This window comes from Lathamus discolor, chromosome 2 (assembly GCF_037157495.1).
Source record: "Lathamus discolor isolate bLatDis1 chromosome 2, bLatDis1.hap1, whole genome shotgun sequence".
In the NCBI taxonomy this organism is placed as follows: Eukaryota; Metazoa; Chordata; class Aves; order Psittaciformes; family Psittacidae; genus Lathamus; species Lathamus discolor.
This window is the reverse complement of record NC_088885.1, coordinates 18,839,966-18,866,487: the sequence shown is the minus strand read 5'-3', so window position 1 is coordinate 18,866,487 and position 26,522 is coordinate 18,839,966. Positions and strand designations below refer to the sequence as shown.

Genomic DNA, 26,522 nt, shown 5'->3' with positions numbered 1-26,522 from the left:
TCTAATTAGATTAATTTCAAATTGCTGATAATTGATTGAGATCTGCTAAGCCAGCATTTGGCATTTCTTCTTCCACCTTCAAATCTACAATCTTTGTTTTCTTTCTGAAATGGAGAAGGCATTAAACAAATGGTCCTGTGCTGACTCTTCTGATGCAACATCTGTGTGATGGAATAGAAAAAATCTCTTTTTTTTCCCTTAAGTATCTCTGCTGTACCTTGGGGAACTGATTACTAAATTAATCTGATAGGTAGTGGCAGTGTAAAATTTAGTAGCAATAATTTTACTATGTCCTCTTCTTTAAAATTATTATGATGTATTCAGTTTGCTTTTGAAACCATATGGGACACCTGCAAGAGTATTTTATAGTTCTGAAGATGCTCTCTTTGTAGTGACTTTGTCAGTCATTCTCAGGTGGCTACAGGAAGACTTTTTGTAGCATCAGCAGCCATCAATAAACTGGGGAGACATCATTAAGGAATCATTCCTTTCCAGCTTCCGAAAATTGGGAAGCAGCACCTTGTCCCACTCTTTGTGCTGATGCTACTCCTAAAAAGTGCTTCGTGCTGTCCTTCTTCATTACCAGTACATGGCAGAAGGGCCCCGTGCAGCTTGTGGCTGTATCTCATGAGTGTGCAGGCTCACATTCTTTCTCCTGCTGTCTCATTTTAACTGTATCTATTCTGAGTCTAAACAACTCAGCTGTTGTTATTTTCTGGATATGTTCTATATGTGTGTGCGCATTTACATTGTGTATTCTAAAAAAAATCTCTGGAGACAAATGGGGAAATGATATGGAAAGCAAAATCAAAATCACTTTTCCAGGTGCCTGTACAAGTTACAAGTCACCCATATTAATTCATTTGTAGTTTATTTTTAGCTCAACTTCCCCGAAACATTGCAAAACTATTCTTCCCCCAGTACGATGATTTTATTGTTTCTAATTACATGTATTTCTTCAAAATTTTTAAAGACAGCTATTTATATCACTGAAGTACAGCTGAGTAAAATAAAACCTCAGGAGTGGAAGGGTCTCTGTGATTGTGATATGTTTCTGTTAAGGGTATTTCAAGCATTAATTATATAAAACAGGAAAATACTGCATGAACAAACAGGAATGGCTTTACTGATCCCTGGGTTATGTCGTCACTTCTACTGGGAATTAGAAGCTTCTTTGCCTCTTTATTTTAGACATTAAATGGTTCGATTGTTTCCTCATTCGTAATGTTGCATATAACTGAAGTGAATTAAATAGCCACTGTAGTTAAAAATTAACAATTTATAAGGATCATGATCCAATATATGTGTTACATCCTGAAATCATTCTTCAGCAAAAATCACTTTAGAAATAAAGATTCTTTTTATAAAGTGCTTGGGTTGAAGTGGCTGGGCTGGGCAGAGGTGAAGTAAGAGCAAGAGACATCTAGCTCTGCCAGCCTAAAAATACAGTCTGGTGTTAGTCGAAAGAAATGTTTGGGTTTGAGTTATTTTAAACATCTAAGTGAATTTAACCTCACAGAATATTAAAGCAGTCTTTGGCTCAGAAGTGCAAGTAGTTGGTTTCATAAAGTCTTTGGTACTTTAGAGCCTGGACTGCTTTTTGTCATTACTTCTTTTTTTTTCATTTTAAAAGGCAAATTCAGAAAATTGGTGCACACTTTCTTTGTTTGGGATTAGTCTGGAATTTTCAGGAAGAAAGGGCCAAAACAATTTGTCCACTACTGGCTGCAAAAACCTCATACCACTGCAGCCCCTGTGGTTCCTGTGTATATCACAGTGCATCTGTAGTACTAGAAGGGTGCAATGTAATGTTCAAGTCTTAGAATTCTTTTGGAGAACAGTGCATGCACTGCTGTGCCTGTCCAAACCACTGTCAAGGATGTGATGATTTCTCCTCTTCTTTTTCCAGTGCCAGTGCTAAGGCTGCCCCACTGAACATTAACAAAGTCTCCAACAGCCTACTGAATTTCGGCCGAAAGCTCATTGCTCCAGCTATGGCTTCAGGCGGGGCTGTGGGTGCTCCTGCCGGCGGGAGCAGCTTCCCCCCCTCTGCAGTGCCTATCAGAAGCACAGTGGAAGCTCCTCAGCACCATCACCATCACCAGCACCACCACCACCAGGCACAGCAGCAGAGGATGATGAAGTCCGAAAGCATGCCAGTTCAGCTGGGCAAAGGTAAAGGTGAAACATGTGGTAATGTGATCTGTCTTAAGGACTGAAGAAAGTCCTTTTATTGATCATATATCAATGGGTACGTATTTGGAGGAAACAAAAAAAACCCAAACATAATTTTGTTAAATTCAGGACATCTGTGCTTAGTACAACAGCACGTTTGCAATGTAATCCAGCAGTCGATGTTAGCTCAAGAATGTACAGATACTATAGGAAGTTTCGAACTTTCAAAAAAATATATAACCAGAAATTGCGTCAGACATACCAACAAACTATATTGTTACAATAAACGTCAGCCAGTTAATTTTTCAGTGCAACATGTTTGTAATTCTAAGACTAATTTCAGACAGGTTTTCTGAGGTTATTGGGCACAAATCCGATGCATAACATTGTTAGCTAAATACAAGGGAAGGACATTTATCAATTTAGATCATTTACAATTAGATCAATTACAGAGTAATTCTTAATAAATGAAATCTTATTCCCTTTAGAGTGGGTGGAGTTTATTTGAGAAATTATTTGGACAATAACATATATTTGCCTTTTAATAATTTCTGATGGTCCTCTGCACTTTCTATGCTTAGTAAATACTTCTTTTTCTCCAGCCTTTTATATATATATATTTCTTGAGGACACTTTATTCAAACAATAAAGTCACAAGCTCAGCTCCAGTAGCTGTTTTCCGTACTCTGCCACACTCAACATGTGTTACTGCTTTTCATCTTCAGACAGCCTGTGGCAGTATGTTCTTTGCATGGGGTATGTAGAGTGATGTAGAGTGATGCGGTGCCTGCCACTTCCAGCAACTTATCCTGAGTGGCGGCTCTAAGTTTGAGGGCTGGTGCTGGTTGAGCTGAACCATTACATAGGATTGCTTCATATTTTTCAGCAGATTTGAAAGTGTAAGGGAAGGGAAGTAATACTTATATCTGAAGTCGACATTCTTTCCCTTTCCTGTGGCACCCATATGGTCCAAAGGTAGTCCTTTCATGATGCATCACATCCCCAGCAGACACTGGGGACCAGAATTGAAAGGTACAAACATCTGCTTGAAGCAGAGAGATGCAGGCACATCTGTAAGGGCCACTGCAACTGCTTGGCAAAATCCAGGTAGGCAGCTTCTCTCAGAATCAGAGAATAATCTGAGAAATTGCTCCAGCAAGGGTTTTGCAGTGCAAACGCGAAACTGAAGCACAGTGAATCTTTGATGCAAGTCCTCTTCACAACAATGAGAGTGAAATAAGGTGTGGGATGAAATTATTTTCACAATTTTTGAGAGGCTATTTTTTTGCTTTAAAAAATCAAATATCCATAGTTCTCATATAACATTATTCTTTTTTTACTTTTTGGTATAAAAAGTGGTCCTCAAGTGGTTATTTTCTTTCCCTGCTTAATATAAAACACGTGTACAATTTGAAGAAACTTCTATAGATGGAATCGATTGTAGGTTAATCTTGGTCTAGCTGGCCAAGGATGACCCTGTTTACACTTTTATGTGACAATTAACATGTTGCATCATGCCGAAATGCACCTCACACTTCCCATAGAAGAATCAGAACAAAAAACCGTAGTTACATTTGGTCATTGTCCTATTTCTGTACAAACAGGAATTTGGAGAATTGGAAAAGCTATCGACAAACTGAGCAAATTTATGATGTAGGGCACAAGACAAAAGAAAAAGAACTGCAGTGCTTTATTACCTGCAGCTCTTCTCACCCTGTGCTGTTTATACATTTGGTACAACACTTGAGAGTAATTTAAAGGCAACAAAATGTAAATACATTTTCTTTAATCAGTTGAGATGAGTGAGGTTTTTTCTACATATTAGTGCTATGTTTGTTGTTCCAGACCTTTACAGTTAGCAGTATATTGCCTGTGGCAGAGGAAATAAAAAGTCTCTTGAAGGCTGCCCAGTGAATTGCCTCTGAAGTAAGTTTAAATGTAGAAATAGCTTAGCAGAAAAAAAATTAACCCTCTTTGCAGTGACAGTGTGGCACAGACTGTTTTGAAGCTTGATGCAGATATCTTTGTAAACAACTCAGCACCACCTCCATCAATCCTTAAAAATGCAAATAAGTCTTTTCAGTTCTGTGCAGGACAGTATCAGCACCTCAGGAAATTGCTGTACAGTCTCCAGTGAATGAGAGCACCCCCCACAGCTCTGAGAAGTTGTGGGTACTTCTATCCCAGTCATTACGATTCAGGATTTAGAATATATTCATGCCTCAGAAGCTCTCATCCACTCCTCTTTCTGATTAACTTTATACATGCCTTTTTACCTTCTACACTAGCTTTTTTCAAAGTCTGGATTCTGCTCTAGCTTTTGAGTATCTAAAAGCTGTTTGGCATTGTTTGTAGCTATAGGGCTCCCAAGTTGCTGACTAGCTGTCACTAATTGTCTTATATTCCTGTTCTTCACTGTATTTTCAGCTGTGCTCAACCTCCTGGAGCTTGGTTATCTAGCTGAGATAGGCAGAGGCACGGATTTAGGATTTAAATTGATAGGCATCTGCACTTCCAGTCGATCTAACACTCACAGATGCTCAGTTGAACAGTATAATAGACCGAAGTGCTGTAAGTCTGATTGATAGGCACCAAGTCATAAAAGAAGCCATCCGTTTCCCTCATATTGTATTACTCCTTTTAGGTTTAGAACGCTCAGGTAGTGCTGGTAATTTAAATTAATATGTAGATTATAAATTTGAAGGGATTAAATTAATTGCCTGATCTAATTTTTTATTAAGTGTAAAGAAGTCCTTGGTAACAAAATATCTTGCAGGACTGGCAAAATAATCCTCTCCCAGCTTTAACAGCTCTGCTTAGAGAGTTACCACTCACAAGACAGCAGCAGTGACAAGTGTCATTCCTATTGTCACCTCCAGGGGTAGCTTGTGCTGTACTCTAGACGAGGGATGATTGGTTTACATCATCAATAGTAATTATTTCTCACTTTGAAGTTTGGGTACTTACTGAACTCCTTCAGGAAAAACACACGCATAATTTACCTAATGCAAATGAAAAAACAGCAGACTAATAAAAAAAAAAAATCATTGCAAGCTTGTAATTCCAGATGAGTCTTCAACATTACAAATCACAGTTGAACGAAGTATCCAGCACCTAATTGGAAGTTCAGTTCCTCCTGATAGTATATTAATCTCATTCAGTCTGTCCTCGGCACAGAAGATCGGGTATCATTACTAATTAGTTATGCAAAGTAGCCTGCTAATAGAAAAGGGATTCAAATATTCTCTTGATCCTACACAGTGAAGGAATTCATTGGCACAAAGTCTGAATTCCAGTCGAGTTCATTGGATTGTCACTTGAGTTCATTGTCTTGAAAGAGGAAAATATTGATAACAAAAAAATATGAAAAAAAAAGGCAGAATTGTTCCCCTTTGTGTTCCACTGGGTTCTTCAGCATTCAAATATTGGATGCGCTTTGAATCCCAAACCGCAGTGTGTTGCCGGAAAAAAAAGCACTTATTTTTCACTTCTTCCGTGATAGTTTTCCTTCTAGGTTCTTTCACACTGAAATCCAAAAGGCTTTTGATGTAAATGCTGGTTTATCACAAGGGCACGTTAGAGGACCAGTTTGAAGATGAAGTTTTGCCAGAACTGTGATCAGCTGTTTAAAGAGTTTCCAGACTACTGTTTGTTTTTATGAGCTGATATTTCTGTGGTGTTTGTTGTAACATGAACAGAATTTCCACAGCCACACAATATGCCCTAAAGAAATAATCTCCTTATTTAGAATTATTTATTGACTGTGTCTAGAAAATGAGTGTGCTTTTTCAGAAGGAAAAAGAAGTTGTCCTTAACTGATAGCAGAACTGAATAAAACTTAAAGGGCTAAAACACTGATTATCAAATGCTTTTATTCTTCCCTTTTCAAAAAAAATGCACATTTTTTAGGCAATTATGAAATCTTATTGACAGTAAAAATATTATTCTCCCAAACTAGCAAAATGACACTGTCAGTGCAAAGTACCAGAAACAAAATGGGTTTGATTGATTGTTTTAGTTTAGATTTTGCTATACACTGATCTCTTAAAACCACTGCTTTTCTGCACGTCAGAATGCAGGATATAATGTGCTGAGTATTAAAACTTCCAGAGTTTTTTGCCAGCTCTCACAATGCTGTTTGTGTTCAAAGTAGGGGCTTCCAGCGACAAGCCCAGCAGTTGCAGCTCTTTACGTCAGTGAATTGCACAAGCTGGGGACACCTTCTAACGCTGTTGTTTGCTCAGCAGGCGAGGCAGAGGCAGATGCTGGGCTGCCGGGCCCTGCGCAGCATCCCACTGCCCTCCCAGGTACTGCCGCAAAGCCGCCCCGCGGTTTTTCCCAAGCGTGGCATCTCCATTCGCTGCCGTTGGCCATCCACCGAGTGGCACTGTTGTGTAGAGAGAAAAAATCAGCTTCACTTCATCACTCCCTGTTGTGCTGTGTGTGGCCCTTCACTTACATTCGCTGTACACCAGCATCCATCTTCGTTAAAAATGTGTATTTGCCTTGTACTTTGTCGTCTGTTTCACCTTTGTCGTGTGGGACCATTTGACCATCAGTGCCTCTTTTGGTTGCATTACTTCCCTATTCTGTTTGAGGCGGGTGTTTTGAGTTAAACAGCTACTTTGATGCACTTGACTAAAGAGGATCTTACCTGCCTTGGCCTGAAGTAATAAGCATACTGATTTGTGTGATGAGATGGTTTGATGGAAGCCTTTGTTCCAGTCTCAGTGTAGGAGAAAAGGGAAAACTATCTGAAAAGTTTCATAAAACTCATGTCATTCTTTTTTGCAAATTTTAATACTCTACATCCTGACTATAGCAACGACAGAGTAATAGATGAGCAGTTCAGGCTGGTTTTGAATTATATATTGTGCTGTACTTCTGTTCTTCTTGGTATCTTTGTCCGTGTTCTCCTTATATTTATGAAGCTATTCTTTCCTTCTGTAGGGGCCAAACAGAATGAACCATCAGTTTTGTGTGCCTTTTGTGCTCTTCCTCTGATTTTTTCATATATTTTATTAGAGACCTTTGAAATTTCATGGTTATCTCCACTGTAACTTAACTCAAATGTAACAACACCTGAAGCTTGGGTTTCTTTCATAGTACGTTTTCTCCACTCCTCTTGTCAACATTTTTTACTTTATTCTAAGTCCTTATTATAGATCACGTGACATTTAAACTTTTCTTCTTCTTTTCAAGACATTACATGTCTCCACGCTGTGCCCTGCCAGCCATACCAACAGTTTGGTCCCTTTTCCCACTACCACACCTGTGTATTTTCCAAATGGTTTTGGGGCAGAATATTTGTAAGCCTGGCCTCATCCCCAATATCATTAGCAACAGGCAAGTACTGAGCCAGTTGGGAGCCAGCACATGAAAGTAGCACTGAAAGGTTTTGCCTCAGAAGTGCATATTTTTAGTGCATGAAATCCTGTGCATCATTACTGTGAACTATTTATGCATCATAGTGTGCATGTATATATATTTGAGACATCCTACACAGCAGCGTGTTCTGACTACTGCTTCCGTCAGGAATCCTTAGCTATTTGTTCTGTGTGCCTTGTAAGCATTTATTTAATTTCCATGCTTTGTATTTCTTCAGCCTGTTTCATATTGGCTTTAGGACCTTCAGGTATGTGCTTAGGTGGTCAGAGATTAGATTTCTCTAATCTTTTAAGGAGGTATAATGTATTTATCTAAGATTGATAGAATGAGCAGAGGAAAATGATTTGATTCAGTGATGTTCTCAAGTTGGTGATTAAGCTGCTAAAGAAGGAGATGAGTTTGGTTAGTTATTAACTGTAGTTTATTGCATCACTTTATACATTTTTATTCTACATGGAGGGTAAGAGTTCTGGGTTGGTGGTTTTTTTTTTTCTTTTGAGGAAACTAGAAACTCTCTCAAATGGATTTCTTGTTTAGGTATTGAGTGAGGAAAACATACCACTCTGCTTAATAAGAGAGATGCAAAATCAGTAAGACACATGACAAAGAAGATACAAATGGCATTTTGTGTAATCCTCCCAAGATCCTGAAATGTCTGCATTGGTGATACAGTGTTATTTCCAAAGTTAGGTGAGGCTTGTTATTGCCTTGGAAATGGATGCACACATAATAAATCTGAAAGAATTCAAAAGCATCATAGTGACTTCAGTTAAATGTTCCACTAAAAGTCTCTGTTGTAAAAATGATAGATGGCATTTTTTGTTACATTAAGGAAAACATGTGTGATTGGTGTGATTTGTCTTTCCACTTTCTTATTTACGATTGTAGAAATGATGACTCCCCTGGAAATTGAATCCAAGAACTCTGCTTTCTGACTTGCAACACACTATAATTATTCATAAGTGCTATTTTTTCTGTCTTGCTTAATTCTTGATCACATCCCCAAACAATCATATAGTGTCATAGCACTGTTCACATGGTTGAAGTTGAACAGAAGGAGCATGACCAGCAGGTCGGAAGAGGTGATCCTGCCCCTCTACTCTGCTCTTGTGAGACCTCACCTGGAGTATTGTGTGCGGTTCTGGTATCCTCAACATAAAAAGGACATGGAACTGTTGGAACAAGTCCAGAGGAGGGCCACGAGGATGATCAGGGGACTGGAGCACCTCCCGTATGAAGACAGGCTGAGGAAGTTGGGGCTGTTCCGCCTGGAGAAGAGAAGGCTGCGTGGAGACCTAATAGCAGCCTTCCAGTACCTGAAGGGGGCCTATAGGGATGCTGGGGAGGGACTCTTCGTCAGGGACTGTAGTGACAGGACAAGGGGTAACGGGTTAAAACTTAAACAGGGAAAGTTTAGATTGGCTATAAGGAGGAAATTCTTTCCTGTTAGGGTGGTAAGACACTGGAATCTGTTGCCCAGGGAGGTTGTGAGTGCTCCATCCCTGGCAGTGTTCAAGGCCAGGTTGGATGAAGCCTTGTGTGGGATGGTTTAGTGTGAGGTGTCCCTGCCTATGGCAGGGGGGTTGGAACTAGATAATCTTGAGGTCCTTTCCAACCCTAACTATTCTATGATTCTAAGACAGGCTGGGAAAGTTGGGGCTATTCAGCCTGGAGAAGAGAAGGCTGCGTGGAGACCTCATAGCAGCCTTCCAGTATCTGAAGGGGGGCTATAGGGATGCTGGGGAGGGACTCTTCATCAGGGACTGTAGTGACAGGACAAGGGGTAATGGGTTAAAACTTAAACAGGGGAAGTTTAGATTGGATATAAGGAGGAAATTCTTTCCTGTTAGGGTGGTGAGGCACTGGAATAGGCTGCCCAGGGAGGTTGTGAGTGCTCCATCCCTGGCAGTGTTCAAAGCCAGGTTGGATGAAGCCTTGGGTGAGATGGTTTAGTGTGAGGTGGGCAAGGGGGTTGGAACTAGATGATCTTGAGGTCCTTTCCAACCCTAACTATTCTATGATTCTATGATTGTTCTGTCCGCGAAATCTCAGCTATACATATTTCTTCTCTTGTTTGTTTATGCAGGCAGTTGTATATTCCATTCCTCTAAACTTTGATCCATCTTTTGAAAAGTAGCTATTTTAGTAAGTAAAGTGGTGGCCATAAGGATAGTTCTCTGTCTTTTCAATTCCCTGTTATATTTTGGACTTTTTTTCCTTAGAACTGAAAGAATATATAGAGGAAAAATTCCCTACAAATTGTGTTTTCCATCATTTTACCAAACTGTATTATTTCATGTGCATGAGTTCCTCATATATGTTTAAAGTATCTCTCTCTTAAATTAGATGAAATTTTAACACATAATCTGCTTCTTCGCAGGTGAAGTGGGTTAAGCATGGGCCATGAAGTGGAGACATATGTGAAAAACATGCACTGTTCATCGTTTAGCTCTTTTCTTTTTTTGGTTGGGGATTTTTAATCTTGATCCTATGTGAAAGATATCTTCTTATTATTTGGATGGGAAAGAGAGTCCATTTAATCTGATTTATACATAATAAAATACTTCTTCATTGTACTTTACTCAGTCCACCAAATAGATTTTTTTATATTTAGCATTTATATTGGCTGCTCTGGCTTAGCTGTGTGAATTTCTTTTAAAAACACTTTATTTGCTAAAATATGTAATTCCATCTGTTCCAAACTATTTTTAAGTTTTACCTACTGTAAAACCACAGTTCCATTGTAAATTGCCACTATGAAATGCCTAAAAAGTTTTCTTCTTGCATAAGGCAACTGTAAGGATAATGGTGTTGCCAACTGACGTGATTTTATCCTAAAATTAGAAATCTTCTAAAAAAACTTCCTGCTGACAGAAATATTATTGCTGTTTGCCACGCAGTGTATTCTCCTTTTCCACTTACACTTATAGAACCAAAGATCCATATTCATATGATTAATGCATACCCCGTTTCTCTATAAAATGTGAAGGCAAAAGTTAAGCCTCTGTTTCCTGCACTTTAAGGAAGCTGTTCAGACTAAGTGATAGGTGGTAAGTAACTAGAGGAGGTCTAAGAAGAAACATTAAAAAGCAGTTTAATTAAGTTGGCGAGAAGGAAACAATATATAATGGAAGAAGTTGGAATAAGGAACTTGAAGAAGCAGAAGAGGCAATGTGGAAGGATCTGAAGATGAGGAGAGGCAGACACAGGTCCACGGGAGTATGAGAAGCAGGGCATAGTAAGGGAGAGATGAGCAAAATAAGGTAGAAGAGAATGAAGGAGAAGGTGGGAAGCAGTTTATATGCTGATTTTCTTGCAGAAAATGTCAAGAACATTAAACCTAGGTCCTTTATTGCATTTTTCCCTTTTTGGTTCTGTTTTGTCACATGTAATACTTTGCTAGTTCAGTCTCTTGGCATTTAACAGTCTTCTTGCTAAGAGGACATTTTAAGTAGATCTCCATTTATTCTCTTAAGAAAATGTGAGTTGCTGGTTTCATGTGGCTGCAGCTGTGCAATATATGCTGCATAGGTCAGACACCATTGAGAACCTGGCTTGGGCTTTGTCACCACCAGGCAGGTGGCCAACCACAGCACCCCTGACTTCCATGCCGTTTTGAGGACAGTTACTGTTATACATCTTAAGTGACTTGAGATGTTTCTGTGTGAGTAACTTTTTCTAGTTGTTTCCTTTGGTTTAACATTTGATCTCAGCAGAGTTGGTCTCCTCTTGTATCTAAAACTGAATTTCTTTCTGTGTTTTCTGCAGCATTTTCTGCCTGTATTTTCTCATTTCTTTGTCTTTTAGTTTTCTTGTATTCTCTAGAAACCTGTCTTGTAGGGGAAGACCACAGAGTATAATGAAGGGAACAGTATCCCATTCTGGAAAAGGAGTTAGTTTTGTGTTTTCAGAACTGGTAGTGCATCCACAATGACAAAAGACAATACATTGCAAGGTCTTTACAGTAATATGTTGCTTATCTGGGAGTAAAGCTGGCGCAGATGGTGGGAAACTGCTGGTTTCTGTGAATTCGATGACAGCCTTGCAAAGGAGGTGAAGCTGCACCTGAGACATCTGAGTGATTTGGTTTCAGAGGATCATTCTTAATTCTTTAGATGATAGCATTAAAAACAAAGGAAAGGAAAAAGAACAAAAGCAAACTCATCAGAATAGTGAACAAAACAAGAGAAGGGAAGAATTCTAGAGCTTTAGTTTAAGTTTTTTCAGAGGGGAAAATTCTAGAATTGCATTGGCTCACTCCGGATTGACTTCCTCATACACATAGTAGAAAGGTTTCTTTAAACTAGCACCTGTCCTAATTCATCACTTTCTTAATGAAAGTTAATGAAAACAGGCATATAAATTGTTTGGTTTATTTTCTTCTGGAGCTAATCAAAATAAAATTTTAAATTAAATATTTCAAAACATGCCGCGGGCCTCAATTGGAAGAAATGGTCCTTACAAAAGATTGCCTCCTGCATATGGTGTTATGGTGTAACAGCCCAGGAATCTACTCTGATATCTTCACTGCGACAGTGGGCAACAAGAGATTCTTTTGAAAAGCTGCATGAAATGACAAAAAGCAACTATTGAGTAGATTTCATCAAAATGTCTGTTAGTTAGACATGGCCTTAAAATTTGAAGCATGAGAACTTTCTTTCTTTCCCAAACTTAATTTACTTTTTCATTTTGTAAGCCTAGATATTGTCATCTAGATGTTCAGTGTCCAACCTGTTCTTGGAATCTGACATTATTGTTCTTAGCTGTCTTTGCAAGTTTTATAGTTTATTAGTTGAGAGGAAAAGGGTTTCCTTTGCAGTGTCTATGACATCGGATTATTTTTCTTATTATGAGTTGGTACTCATTATGCCACACAGGGAAGAGGTGGTTTTCAGCCTGTGGATATAATAGGGTATATATATTAAGGTAGTATTTATATAGATTATATATATATATAATTTAGCAGATATATATACACACTCTGGGCACTGTGTGTTTGTGTATGTATCTGTATATCTGTAATTGTCTTTGTATCTATATATATATACTATTCTGTGTCAGAGTATTCTTCAATCTCACAGTGCATGCTGACACAACGCAACATTTCATTCTGTGTTGAGATATCTTTGAGTCTTAGTGAATGTCAGTTAAGACAAGGAAGTATTTACAGGGAAAAGAAACAGCCCACTGATTAATTCTTTTGTTACTTTATACTTGCTCTACAGGCCAAAGTTCAAAAAACATCAGTTCATCTCCAAGCATAGAGAGTTTGTCTGGAGGACGTGAATTTACAGGATCTCCACCTTTGTCTGCATCAAAAAAGGATTCCTTTTTCAATACAATCTCCCGCTCCCGTTCCCAAAGCAAAACTATGAGCAGAAAAGAATCGGTGAGTTCTTTAACTTTTAAGTTGTGTTAATGTCACACTGCCTTACTTGTTAGAGGCAATTATTTCTCCCATTCATTAAGCACTTGCACGTGTAAATGTTTCCCTAAGCACACATTAATGGCAAAAGCTGAAATAATCTATTTTAACTGTTTCTTTTGAGTAACATCTCCATTAAGGCTTCCGTCCTATAATTCTACCTGAAATGAAACTATGAAAGAACCTGTTTCCTGTGAGAAAGAAAGTCCTGTAAGTTTATTTGCTTTGTTAGATTGTTGGTGTACTTGTGAAGTTAATAAACAGTTCAGTGGGAAGCATGAATGCTCAGCAGATCAAAATATGTCCATCTGTTGTCCCTGAAATTCCCTAATACATGAGAGGTTTCCCAGTGTCTGTAGCATCTGTAGTCTGCAGTCACAGTTCTATTCTTGCACTGCTCTGACCTTCCGTTTGGCCACAAGAAACTATTATTTAAACAGATTGTTCTTATCCAAGAAAATCAGCTCTTATTGTGGATGTGTTCCAAAGAAATTCTCATCCCATCAGATATATTTTAGGAGCATTACTTTGATAAACCTTATATGCCATGGAGCTGGAGGATTCTTGTTTATTTTATGTTACCCACTCTCTTCCTGATGATTAGAAGCCAATTATATAGTAGATGGAAAACGTTACGGTTTTTGTAAGGTGAAGGAATAGTGGTGTTCTCCTTTCCATTTTCACAAATGGCTGCTCGTATAACTTCCTATTGATTTCAATAAGTAGGAATTGTAGTAACAATATTTCTGTATTACAGCATTCTTTAGGTGTTCAGAGATAAATATTATGCAGAAATTCAATCTGAACATCTCAGCATTTTTGTCTTTAAACAGCAGAATCTTTCTTAATAGTCACACTATATTTTCAATTTGATACTAAAACTGTTCTAATGAAATGCACAACTTTACACAACTTTGTTCAGGTTTTGCTCACGGAAAGAGAAGGTTTAATTCTTGTTCCACATGCTATAATGTTGGCTAAAGAAAAGCTGTGTTTTGTGGTTAGTCAACAAGAAGCTGTAATTTTGGTTTGTGTCCATTTAAGACGAATTGAATTTAAAGCTGAAACAACAACTCCAATATCTATCTTCATGTCCTCATGAGTTGAAGAAAAATAAATATATGACTATTGAGCTTTTATTTTTATGTGGTTTAACAAGAGCTAAATCCAGCTTTCATTTGCGACCTTTGTCGAGGCCAGAACTTGGGCATTTTGCACTAGTAGAGTTTAAGAATAACTCCTCCTTAGTTCTTAAAGGAGACATAGTTCTCTAGTAGGAGACATAGAAGAATTTGCCATTATAATAGTCAGACTCAATTAGGATCTATTAATGATTAACATGTTTTTCAGGTTTAGAAAAAAAATCAAATGAAAGTGATATTTGATTAATGCTTTTTTTCAAGGGTTTTAGACAAATAAGTGTTCATTAGAAAAGATCTGTAGATTTTTCAGTAGATTGATAATAATGATAAACTAAGGAGAGCATAAATTTTCAAAATAATTCTTTGAACTGTGATACATAATTTACATTGTAGCATTTTATAATTAAACAGCTAGAAAAGGTTTTAGGCTACCAAAATCTATTTCCTTATGTTCAGTTTTTGAATGACCTTTAATATAGGAAAAAGGATTTTGTAGCAGCTCCAAGAGGAAAGGGTTTAAATGTGTTGTCTGTTGCTCAGGATGATGTTTGCTTTTTGTTTTCCTGTAATTTTCATGATACTTCATTTTCCACATAGAGAAGAAAACCCCAGAGAATTTATTCTGAGGTCCCATAATAGTTACATCAGTATTCTCCAGTTGCTTAATTTACAGCTATTTTCTGGAGGCAAAAGAGGGCATGAATTCAGATCTTTGGGGTTTTTTTATAAAACTGAACTGTTTTACCTTTTTACTCTAAATTGTACAGATTATGTTGTAAAGTATTGAGGAAATTACCTTTGTTGGAACATAGTTGTGCATCAACCACTTTATAAAAAGCTGGTTTTAAAATCAGGCATTCTTGGTGAAATTAAATGAAAGACAATCCATTTTCCCTTCATCTTTACATTTCTAATCAATAGAAATGGAATACATACATAAAAGTACATCCTTCAACACAGAGTTAAAAGAAAGTGATTTTCACAGACCAGAGGACATCACTGTAACATTGTCATGGGATGAACAGTAATGTAATCATCACAGGTCAAACCTGGAGTACTGGGTTCAGTTCTGAGCTCCCCAGTTCATGACAAACATAGGCATACTGGAGAAAGTCCAGTTACAAACGTAATGAGGTGACTGTGACACCTCTCCTATGACATAAGGTTTTGAGGCCTGGGACTGTTCAGCCTTGAGAAATTTTTTCTTGGCTTAGGGGGATCTTATCAATGTGTATAAATACCTGAAGGGAGGGTGCAAAAAGCCAGGCTCTTTTCAGTGAAGCCCAGTGACAGGACAAGAGGCAGTGAGTAAAAACTGAAAGAGTGGAGGCTCTGTCTGAACATCCGGAAACGTATTTTCACTGTGCCCATGTTGTCCAAGTTGGTTATGGAGTCTGCATCCTTGGAGATACTCAAAAGCTGTCTGGACACAGTGACCCTGTTTGAATTGCATTTGGACAAGGTCAGCTTCAGAGGTCCCTTCCAACCTCAGTCATTCTGGGATCCTGTGACGGGATGAACTGGAATGTGACTTGTCTAAATTCTGGTCCAACAAGTTGGGACTTTCTCTGGGACAGTTGTGATCAAAATTGATGCTTAACTTGATTCATTGCCTCCAGGAAAAGGATGTATCCATGCCTCATATTAGGGACTTCTTAAGGTAGTGACACTTGCAGACACTTTAGTCTTCTAGATATTTTTTCCTCTCACATGCGAAGATCAGTGGAATTACTTTTTTAGTGCTGTTGTCAGAAACAGATGTCCCCTGATTTATTTAGTTAAGGAAGTGGATCTACAGCCTCAGGGCTGAATGCACAACATCAGATCATGTTTTGGCAACCCTCAGTAGCCTGATGTTTTTCACATTACTATTGAGTGGCACTCAGCTGTATGTTAATGTGAAGCCCACTGAAAGAATCTTTTGAGCTCAGCATTAAGATGGTTCCCTACCCCTTTATATAATTTGTGTCTTTCTGACAGGTATAACTTAGTTTGCATTTGCTGAAGCTGTCTTCCCATAAGCATGAACAGGAACTTTTAATCTATAATGCCCCCCAGTGCCTGTTATCTTCTGGCTGGGTCAGTCTTGCTGGAATAAAGTCCTAGAAAATTTCCTCTTGTTGCCTGCCTACTGCTATTTCGTTTTCGGCAGAGTTGGGAAATGGGGTGCGTTTGTGGTCCGTTTATTTCTCATGATGTTTCATTTACATTTCCAGCAACCATTAAGGACAGTCTACCACTCTTTTTGGCAAATAGCAAAGCTGCTTAGACGTTGATTCTGGCAAATAAGGTTGGCTGGTCTCAGTTTCTGGCCAAATATTCTGTAAATTGCTTTCAGCCGTAGAGGTATGCCAGAGAGGGAACGTTCAGGCAACAATATATCAATTTTAAACAGTATAAACACTTTAAAACGTTTCATTAAAAAAAAAAAAACACGGAAGAAAGATGGTTTTGACTAAAAACAAAGCTGTGATTTGGAGAAACTGTATATTTTAATTGGTAAATTTCTGCATAGAAGGTTTCAGGTTAAGAAAAATCAACCATTTGGAAAATACGTTAGTTAAAAAATTCCCAAGAAGGAAACATTTCTAAGGAAAATCTGGAACAGTTTATTTTCTTTACCAAAATGATTTACAAACACGGTCTATCGGAATCCTCATTTATTAGCAAAAAATCCTGAACAAAAGTGTCAGGCATCATGCTGGTTTTGACTACACAGACTTTTTAATTAAATCAAGTTTTACAACATATGCTATTGTCCCATAAGCAGATAGAAACAACTGATACTGTCTCTGATTACATAGCTAGTCTGATTTGACGTTATCTTTTAGTAACCCTACAGGTTAGAAAATTAATGTGTGTCATTATTTTCAATTAAATAGTCATCTGCTCTACTGGTTTAGGAACCTGGTTTTAAGCGTACAAACATGACAGTTTTGCTGGACTAGAAGTGGTATACAAAAATCAAACAGATAGTAAAATATATACTGAACAACCACATGTAGAAAATCATGCATGCAAAAATTCCTTTGAAGAAGTGCATGCTTTTGTGCATAGTACACATCTTGGGTACTTTTTTTATTCCATATATCTTTCCCTGACTATTTTAAAATCTCTTTAATAAATTTTAAGCAAAATGCTTTTCAATTCATACTTAAGGATGCCAAATTTTACTCTGAAATGCAAATGCTATGATGAAATGCCCTTTTTTTTCAGTTAAGCATCATAAAATGTGCCCGGAGTCAGTTAGCGTCAGTGTACAACAGTCAATTCCTTGATCGGTATGTTGGATTTGTTAGTCCTAAAGTTAAAGACATGATGATTATTCTCAGTGCCATTGAGCTTAATGAGCTTCAATGCCTTAATATTTAACTGCAGTTAATACTGGGGGACTTCTGTCTTCCTTATTCTGGTGTGATGGGCCAATTCAGACACCTGAAAAATGCAATTTAGTCAGTACTTCAGTGCTTGTCTAGTATTAGGGATGGACGAAAAGAGTATAAATCTGAGATGCTGCCAGGTCATGTGAACAGAGTTTGTAGAAAAACCTCTCAGATATTTTGGAAGTGTGACTGTGTTCTCCGTTGCCTTCCTCGGCCCCCACAGCATGCTGTAAGTCAAATGAAAAAGCTGAAAACAGTACAAGGAAAAATAAGCTTTCTTTTAGATTTTTTTATTAGAAATACTTGCAATTTTCACATAATTTAGTGAAACGACAGCTGTATGCATGAGTGGCAGCTTTGAATCCTAATGCTCCTTATCTTTTTTGGAGTGATTCATTTCAGGGGAAAGAAACTGTACTGTGATAAAAACAGGAAGTTAATTGCTTAGAAAAAAAGATGAATAAAACCTCAAGTGGCTCTGCAGTGCTTTTTCTGTCATATTATGAGCAATAAACATGTATACAGAACAGATCTGTGGGGCCATTTGGAGGATTTTAAAAATGTCAACGTAAACTGTCATTTTTCTCTGGTACAAGAGATTTTCAGCTACATGCAGCTGAGTTATACTTGCAAGTAACTTCTGCAGAGAAGCAAATTAGAATGATATCGTTTGAAGGGAGTAAGAACTTTTCAAATTATTGGGCAGCCCCTTAAAACTGTCAGGGAGAATTTAAAAAGTACCAAAATCGTGAATGAATGAGACTGTCAGCAGTGTTTACAAATGGATCAAAGTGGCTTGGGAGCCAAGAAGTGCTATCCTTCACTCCAGAAGCAGGTACAGGACATGCTCTGTGCATCTTCTTTCTATACATTAATCGTGAAGCTAATGTTTCAGCATTCCAGTGGCAAAGCAAAATACAGCTGAGGATCTGTGTTGATGGTTTGAGCTGCCCTTTTTCCTGTTCAGTGGAAATCTCATCCCTTCATCCTGCTCTTTAAAGATATCACCACAAAATTACTGTCCATTTCTGTGAAAATCTGAGACCTGCACTCAACTCTCCACAAAACCATGGACATAGATGAAAACATCTCTCTAAATCAGGCTCTTGTTTTTATTGGCAGTTTCTGAACGGAAAGGGTTTCTGTGTTTGGGAAGATTTTTTTTCTCACTGAAATAAATTGTAGGTATTTGTTTAATAGCTTGATTCATATTTTTGTCTGTTTGGTTAAATCAAATCCTTCCCTATATAAACAACAAAACTGGTACTTCTTTTAACAATGTAGTATAAATAGTGTATATTTACAGTCCCTTCATAATCACTATACTTAAGTTTTACCGTCCTTAAACTCTGAACAATATAATAAGAGATTCTAAACCCCCTAAATAAAAGCTCCTGATCTGGTCTGCATCCTCAGTCATGTTAGGAATCATATCAAAGGGCAAATACATCCAGCCTGGACAGAGAACGGTTTAGTGAAACTATTTTGCAACTGATGCTTAAAAGTATATAAATGAGTGTGAGTTTAACAAACAGTGTACTTTGCGAGTCCTTCATAAAGGACTGGGTGTATGTTGAACTGGGTGTATACTAAAATGTTAATTCAAGCAGCAAAATTAAGAAACATAATTACTTAAGTACATGACACCTAATCAACCATTTCAATAACATTTAATTAAATATCTTAGTAATCCAATAGGGAAGCATGGAGCATGAACTTTGTTCGTTTTGGAGTATCTCTATATTAATCATTTCATATCCATGTGCACTCAAGAATACTTATATTTATATGCATTGTTTCAGAGAGCTCAAAAATCATAAAAAAATGGGGGTTTTCTCCTGCTCATATTTCTCTTACATTTGCCACAGTGGGCTTATGCAGTCTTAAAGGCCAGCAATGTGTGTACCAGATGGGCAGAAAGCCCTTCAGATGCGATACGGAAACATTCGCCTATGTGTTTATTTATAACTATTTCCAAAATACTTACAGTCATACCATCGAAATTAGTATCTCAGTTTTATTATTTATGAGGAAATATTCCAGTATTATTAAGCTAATGAAGTCTACAGCAGCACTGAGAGAAACCTTTTATCAGCATTTCTGTTCAAAGGGATAATTTGTTGCTCCACAGCTCTTCCTGTTCTTATCTATTCCCTTACCAAGTGAAATGCTGTCCATTTTTTCAGTTGTTCAGTGCCTACCCATCCAGTCAGTTATGCACAATTTTTTGCTTTCCATAGATCTTCCAGCTTTTTATGCTTTTTGTTTTCCATATCTCTCTCGGCAGTCCCATAGTGCCATGCCAGCATGTGGACTTGTTGCAGGCAGCAGGTTCATATGTCTTGTGTCTGCTTGCAAAAGAGATCTCTTTCCATCCTTACTTTCTTTGTCTCTAGGCAAGAGCTTTCTCCATTATTCATGTTCATCCTTCTCCATCTTCCTGCTTAGGTAAGGTTATCTGAGGATAGAAGTGGAGTATTTTTAAGAGGAAAATACATGCAGGTTAGATGAAAACAAGTTCTGCTCATAATCCAGTAGCACAGTTGCTCTGCAACAGCAAAGCTGGTGTGCTTGGAAGCTGTTCCAGTAATAGGTTCAACACAGACAGCTGCTTTGGAAAATGCCCAAGCCCATGGTCCTTTGCCACTAATGTCTCCAGGCAAGGTGGGACATGGCAAACTAAGCTGACTCCAACAGTGCGACACTAGCAAATTGAGTTTGAACTGTTCAAGATGGAAATTCAACAGCAGGACCTGGTGTTTAAAAGCTGTGAGCCAAAGTTTCAGCTATTTTCAGGATTTTAAGTGAAATGAAATGGATCTTTCAGGAGTCTAGGGATGATCCTCTGAGGCTCCATCTTTCATTTTCTTCCAAATACCACTTCATGTAAATATTTTTACATAAAAAAGACATTAAATCTAATAAATACCTAATTATGTGTCAGCACAATGTAACAGGTATTTTGCCTCAAAGTCACTAATTTTCTTAGTAGAGATTATAAATATCAATTATAAATATTTTTTACCTTGCTGTCCTCCAGCCTCATTAAACTAGAGGGCAAGGAAGAGGAACAAAGAGTTATTCTGTTTCGGAACCCGAGGCAAAATAGCTGACCACAAACTTACTTCTTACATATCAGAAAAGCTACAGATACATAATGCATTAAAAGACAGGTATATATATTTCACTCATTTTCAGATTTAAAGAATAAGAAAGCCATTGTTTTTCTTGCATTTTAAAAATGTGTGTCTCCTTGAACAATGCTAACTAAAGGATTAGAAATTTGAATGCTGGAAGGGCAGGTTTCTGAGTCATTGACTATTGTGAATTAGAGTTGCAGCCCTTTCAGTTTTGTTGGGGTTTGTTCGCTGGCTTATGAGTTGGGTTTTTCAAGTACCGAAAGGGTGCCTTTTTTATTTATTCATTTAATCCTTTAATAATAATGTGTTGGTTATGTTTACATGTGCATAGTTTTGTATGATGCCATCCCTTTCTGTTGTTACTAAAAGCACACAGAGGAAATCTGGAACATGCTAATGCCCAAAAATATGTCCTTCTGCACATGAATGCCTTCTAGCGTTTTAATTTATTGGCAAGTTTGTCTTGGTCTCATTCTTGTTGAACATTTTTATCCGTATTATAAAATTCTTTTCTTGGTTTTGATACTTGTTTTCAATCAGAGTCCTCCAAAACAACAACAACAAGAAATGCATTTGTTTGCAGTCTTGGTACATATCCTGGTTTAGGTTGGCTCAGAGCAATCACACTGGGTATTTTGTTGACTTTTCATTTTCTTCTTTTTCTCAGTAACATTCCCCCACCATTTTCAGAGGGCTGTCACAGACATATGTCCACTAAAGATTATGCAGTGGCAGTTCTGTTTCAGGCTTTAAAACAGGTTATTATTCTTTTGAATTCACTGCTTTGAGCAGAAGAGGATGCGTTATGCCCTGAAATGCTTTAACTCTGGAGCACTGCTTTTTGAATGCAGACTTCAAGGATTACTTTTTACCTAATTCATTTGTGCTGACTCTGATGTCCCCTGATGTATTTTGAGACATACAGTACTATCAGAGAGCAAAACTTATGTGGGAAAGCAATAGGCCAAAGTAATAATAAGAGAGAGGAGAGAAGAGGGAAAGAGAAAAATATGCTTCCATAGGTTTTGTATTGCCCTTATCCTTCTTTAAGGTGGATAACTATACCACTATTTCATTTATTAATCTGACAGAGTACCTGTCTGTGCTTAAAGGGTTCAGATACTAGGAAAACATTAAAATACGTATCAGCAAGTTTAAAGTGCTATTTGCTAATCTGAGTAACTGTGCCTACTAGCATTACGCAGTGAAACTGAGAGATGAAATAAAAGAAAAGACATCACTACATATGCCACCTCATACCATCCAGGGACTGTAGAAGCAGTCTGAGTTATAATGGTGTAAAACAAAATCACAAGCAGGAGTTAAAATAGTGTAAAATAAAAGCATGACTCCAGTTCTCTGTGCATGCATGTCCAAAGGGTACAAACACATTTGCAAGATTTATCTGAAAAATACTGCACTTAAAATATTTCATGTTGATGAAAGTATACTCAAAATAATAATAAAAAACCAAACAACCTGGCAGTTAAGAAGATGTGAAGATGAAGACATCAGTAAGGTGTATTTGGAAATATATTAAGCATGGGGATACTTCAGCTAGCACAGAAATATAGGCAGGTAATGATTCAGCACAGGAAATTAGTACATAACCTCTACTTCTGCAGGAGGTAGTACCCAAAGGCAGTATCTGAACTTCTTTGTGTCCAACCAGGGTAATATATTGATATCTGAAATTATTCAAATATATGCAAATTTTTCACAAGCAGCAAAATTCTCAATGTAAAAGTGATAATATATATTCCAGCCCTGACACTGATATGCATGGCAAACTTGCATCCAATCATTTCAGCCCCTTCCATGTAGACGAAACTTTCCCTAAATGTCTGCAAAGCAAATGCCTTCTGAAAACTCTCCTAAAAATTCCACTCTTCAATTGGCCGCTAACGTGCTGAAGCCATATCTGTAAGACTGACTAATACAGCCATACTGTTTCCATGTCCTCCCCATATGTGTGTCTGCAGCCATCTGTTGTCTCTTGGCTTACATTGCTAAGTCCTTTAGAGAAGCGGGTTTTCTTCTGTATGTTTGTATGGCACCCAGCAGAGCAAGATCTTGGTCCTGATGAGGGGCCATGAGTGATACAATCAAATAACAGATAAGTTAAATTACTAAATGAGATAAATTAAAATTTTGTTTTCAATTCCACTGTATGCAATTCATTGTTCAGAAACAGTGGTTTCTAGTTTAAACGTCAGCATATGCTGTAGACTATTCTGTGGCTGGCATAGATCATAAAAGAATTATGGGAGTGTCAACAAACATTCAGCTGGTTCAAGATCAAAAGGTATTGTATTTGGTGCTAATATAAATCTTGTATTTAATTGTTAGATTCAAAAATGAAAGCTAAGTAAGTTCTCACAAAATGGAAGCAGTAGCCACTGCTATTTACTCCAGGGAAATTTGCATAAAATCAAATGAGAAAGCAATTTATGCCATGCATCTGAATCTTGTTTGACACATAAAATGCTACTGATATCCAAAAGGTGTATTCTGTGTATATTTCCTGAATATGCACTTAAATACTGGTAACTCTTATCAAGTCCCTGGCTTCAGGATTTCCGTGTATGAATCTCATTTTCCCATTATTTTCCTCATCAGAGTTATTTTCTAATTTATCCTGACAATTTGCCAGGAGCTCAGGGGATGTTTCCTTAATGTTCTTATTTTGAGTACTGAAATGTGACTGGGCAAATTAGTTTAGGAAAAGTAGCTATTAACAAAAGAAGTGCAAGAAATCCCTGATCTGCAAATCTGTAGTCTGGGAGAGTATTTTGGGCAGCACCATTACATGATTTTATCATGACATACGTTTTTCATTACACTTTAGCTGACCTCTTGTTCACCAGCATCAGAAAAGACACCAGAAAGACTGGTCTTTTTCTCTGACAGAGTTCTGTCACTTTTTTTGTGTTATGTTTTAAATTTCAGCATTATTGCTTGAACACCTTAAATACCTGTAAACATTCTTCTCTTTGAAGATAGTTTCTTTTCCACTATACTGAACACTTGGTAGTGCTGCCAAGTTAATTCATATTCAGGGTTCAGCTTTAAGATGAATGGAGTTTTGCTATTCCAGGTGTTCCTGAACGAAGTGTTTGGATATATATTGTTGTTAGCTTTTCACAGCAGAGTTTACTCTTCCTTCATACATAAAACAGACAAAATACATTTTTTTCTTTCATTTCCTGAGCAGTAAGACTGAAAAATAAATTATATTATGAAAGAATGATGTTACAGTCCTGATATTGTGAGTTCATGTCCCTGTTTTCCATACGTCTGTGTTAAACTGCATGTCATTTATTTTGGAGATAATTTGTTTAAACTGTTAAAAAAAAGTTTGAGAAAGAGTGGGTTCTTCTAAAACTGTGTTTCTTCAGACTTTGGCTTGTGTATGCTGCTATATTCCAGTGCCCTCACCATGTCCGCAAACCTTGTTGCAGCTTGTAAAGCGATCAGCTGTAAAAGAGTAAGATTGCAGTGTCAAAACTGTAAAACTTTCCGTAATCTCCTCCTGAACGTGCTAACCATCTTCAGCTAGTCAAAGCTGCTTTTCCAAAACAGTAAAATTTGATGAAAAACAGGGTATGGTAACGGCATGGCTGATCTCATTATCAGCTCAGGAGAGAACGAAGGATATAAAAAATTTACTTCCATAGCTGTCTTTGTAAAGGTGAGAAGATAGATGAAAGGAAAGGTAATAAAAAGGGAAGAGTGAGCTTTGGACAAATGGAAAGCACCAGAACTGTATAGATTGGTGGAAAAAATAGCAAAGAAATGGCAAATAATTAATCATAAAGGAATTAGTTTTCATGTCAAAAGAAAATAGGAAGTGTAACAATGTAAGCAAAGTTCTGGATGTGGCTAAGAAGACAAATATGAGAAACAGAAATGTAAGAAGTTAAGTGTTACGCAGATTCAGTCTTGCCACAATAAGGAAAATAGTTGGAGATGTGTATATGAAGGCACTCAAACAGAGTCTTGCTTTGACTTGAGGCATAAATACTTTACCTGCTTTATATTGTTAGTGAAACATAAATCAGTGTGGCATCGCAAATAATATGCTTACTTTCCATTCTCCTATTCAAGATGTTACTGATTATCTGTAAAATCTCTACATCAGCTAGAATGTTGAAGGTGTAGAAAAGTTTTCTGAGGACCCTGGGACTAAAGTTTCAGAAAGTATCATGAAGTTGGTTTTCTGCAAGATTGCATCATTAAATTTGCACATATTGGTCTCCTATGTCTGATGCATGGGATTCCTTTGATTTGCTGCTTGATTTGTTTTTTCTTCCTCATAATGCAGCTCCCAGTATTATAAAATGTCAAGATTATATGCTTTATAGGTTGTTTGATAAGTGACATAGATTTTTTATTTTGGTTAGTAATTTAAATCATTTATTTTCATTTTGTGGTCATCTGGTTAACCTTTGAGCGATGGCAGAATAAGTTTGAATCACTGTTCACGTATTTCTGGTACTGTGTGTCAGATCAGCTGAAAGGTCAGTTTCTCAAGGAAGCATAGACCATACTGTTTTTCTCTTGACTTACATTTGGCCTGTTAAAAGAATTTCTAAGTCTCTGTTCATGCATAAGACAGATCAAATCAGCACTACAATTTGTACACAAAATAAAAAATGGTATCCAGGGTACTTGTTTTCTCAGCACAGTGGAACACTAAAGTTGGCACTTAGAGAAAAGCACAGTGAATACTGTCTGTACAAGCATTGAGAGCATCTGCACAATGATGGCTATAAATTAGTTGTTTCATCTATTACTGCTAAGGAATTTGACTTTAGAATAATGAAAAAAAGTCCTTTTTTTTCTGATGGGTTTTGTGATTTTGCTGCTTACGTTTACAAAACATTAAAACATTCATAATTTGCAGAACATAATCAGAAAGATAGTGTAAAAAAATTAGTCTCAGAAATGTTGATTAGAAGAGACTTCTGCTCAAGCTGCTACTTGGAGCAGGATAATCACTAACATTGGATCAGGCCAGTGGCTTTGAATAGATACTCTATCGCTTCTATGAGTAACTTCTTCCAGTGTTGCACTGCTCTTCTAATGAAGATTAGTTTCCTAATGATCAGTTTGAACCTCCCAAGGGGCAATTTTGGGCCATGGTCTCTTCTATGCCGTTTGCTGCTGCTGGGAGGAGTTTTATTACATGATCTGTGAAGCTCTATCTAGCTGCAGGCTCCCAGCAGATCCCCTTAGGCTCTTCTTTGCCAAAATAAGTAAGCTCATCTTGCTCAGCCTCTCCGTTTGACCTGTAACCGTCACAGTAGCCTTGCACTGGACCCTCTCCAGTTTCTCAACATCCTTCTTGAACTGGAGACCCAAAACATTATTCCAGGTGGGGGTTCATGAGCACAGAGTAGGTAAGGGTAATGACTTTCCTGGATCTGCTGATGCCATTTCTCCTAATATAGCCCATTGCACTGTTTACATTATTTGTGGTAAGAGAACCTTATTAGTTTATAAACAATTCAGCAGCCACTGTAGCCTATAAATCCTTTTTAGCAGGCCTGAAACATAGCAAGTTCCTTCTGTGTCTGCACTGGTGCATTGGGTTTTTTCTCCTCAGGTGCAGAATTTTGCACTTACTGAAGTCTCTAAAACAGAAACCTCAAAATGTTTCTCTTGCCTAGGCTTCCAGTGTCTCATGGTGTTTCTGAATTGAAGTTCTACCAATCAGCACTGCAGCCACACCTCCCGACTTTGAAAATCTACTGTGTCCATTCTGCCACTTCATATGAGCTGTTGATGAAGATACTGAGCAGTATCTTCACAGCAGTCCATTAGTTACTGTGCTCATTTCCAGTCACCATCTGGACATCAAGTCATT

The 26,522-nt window shown here is 37.6% G+C and overlaps 1 protein-coding gene across 11 annotated transcripts in view; it reads left to right on the top strand.

Annotated features, from left to right (window-relative positions):
• TBC1D5 (TBC1 domain family member 5) overlaps positions 1-26,522 on the top strand; it is a 328,319-nt gene that overhangs the window by 271,281 nt on the left and 30,516 nt on the right. For all 11 annotated transcript variants that reach the window (XM_065666027.1, XM_065666031.1, XM_065666023.1 and 8 more), the window contains 2 exons: positions 1,910-2,175; positions 12,789-12,952. In XM_065666027.1, the coding sequence (XP_065522099.1) occupies positions 1,910-2,175; positions 12,789-12,952 (430 nt within the window). The remainder of the gene's footprint in view (positions 1-1,909; positions 2,176-12,788; positions 12,953-26,522) is intronic.